Source organism: Penaeus monodon, chromosome 22 (genome assembly GCF_015228065.2).
Source record: "Penaeus monodon isolate SGIC_2016 chromosome 22, NSTDA_Pmon_1, whole genome shotgun sequence".
NCBI lineage: Eukaryota > Metazoa > Arthropoda > Malacostraca > Decapoda > Penaeidae > Penaeus > Penaeus monodon.
In genome coordinates, this window is record NC_051407.1 from 7,052,831 (window position 1) to 7,053,579 (window position 749).

The 749-nt window shown below is 53.7% G+C and overlaps 1 protein-coding gene across 1 annotated transcript in view; it reads left to right on the plus strand.

Annotated features, from left to right (window-relative positions):
* The first annotated feature begins 20 nt into the window (after positions 1 to 20).
* LOC119587245 overlaps positions 21 to 749 on the plus strand; it is a 1,514-nt gene continuing 785 nt past the window's right edge. Inside the window, exon 1 of the mRNA XM_037935999.1 lies at positions 21 to 747. Coding sequence (XP_037791927.1) covers positions 48 to 747 — 700 coding nt within the window. The 5' untranslated portion in view covers positions 21 to 47. The remainder of the gene's footprint in view (positions 748 to 749) is intronic.

The following is a 749-nucleotide window of genomic DNA, read 5'->3' on the forward strand; positions in this document are numbered from 1 at the left end:
AATAGTTTTTTTTTTTACTTAGTCTGTCGAACACAAAGGTATTATCGATGTTCCTCCTAGTTAACTGCAGAGTTTCAGCAGCTGAAGCTCTGTATATTTTCAATTTTCTTCTTTTACAGGTTTTCATTTGGGCAGCAGTGGTGGCTGTGTCAGCACAACCCCAGGGCTACAACCTACCAACGCCCTCTGGACCGTCCTTTGGCCCGTCCGTTGGGCCGTTTGTTGGCCCGTCCGTTGGGCCGTCCGTTGGGCCATCTGTTGGCCAGTCCTCAGGTGGATGCAGTCCTGGCCAAGTGCGACATGTGGACGGTAGATGCGTGACTCCGCGAGAAAACAGAAAAGTGTTCTTGTATGAAGTTCCTTCGAACGTGGTGTTCAACGGCGCTCCAGTCAACATCCCCGAGCCAACAGTGGAGACCAACATCGTGCTCATCCGAACGCCCGAGGGATTACTGGGACCCGAACCTGTTGTTGTGCCTCCTCCGAGACAGCAGCACGTGGTGTACGTACTCAACAAGCAGTCTGAACACGACCAGAGGGTGATCGAGGTCACAGCGCCACCGCCATCCGAGCCTGAGATTTACTTCGTCAACTACGCTGAAGGCGAGAACCCAACTCTTCCTAGCGGGGTGGATCTACAGAGCGCTCTGGGTGCTGCCACTCAAGGTGGCGGTCAGGTGATCGAGGGAAGTGGTATAAGTGGTGTCGGTGGCAGTTTTGGCAGTGGTATCGGCGGCAATTTTGACGGT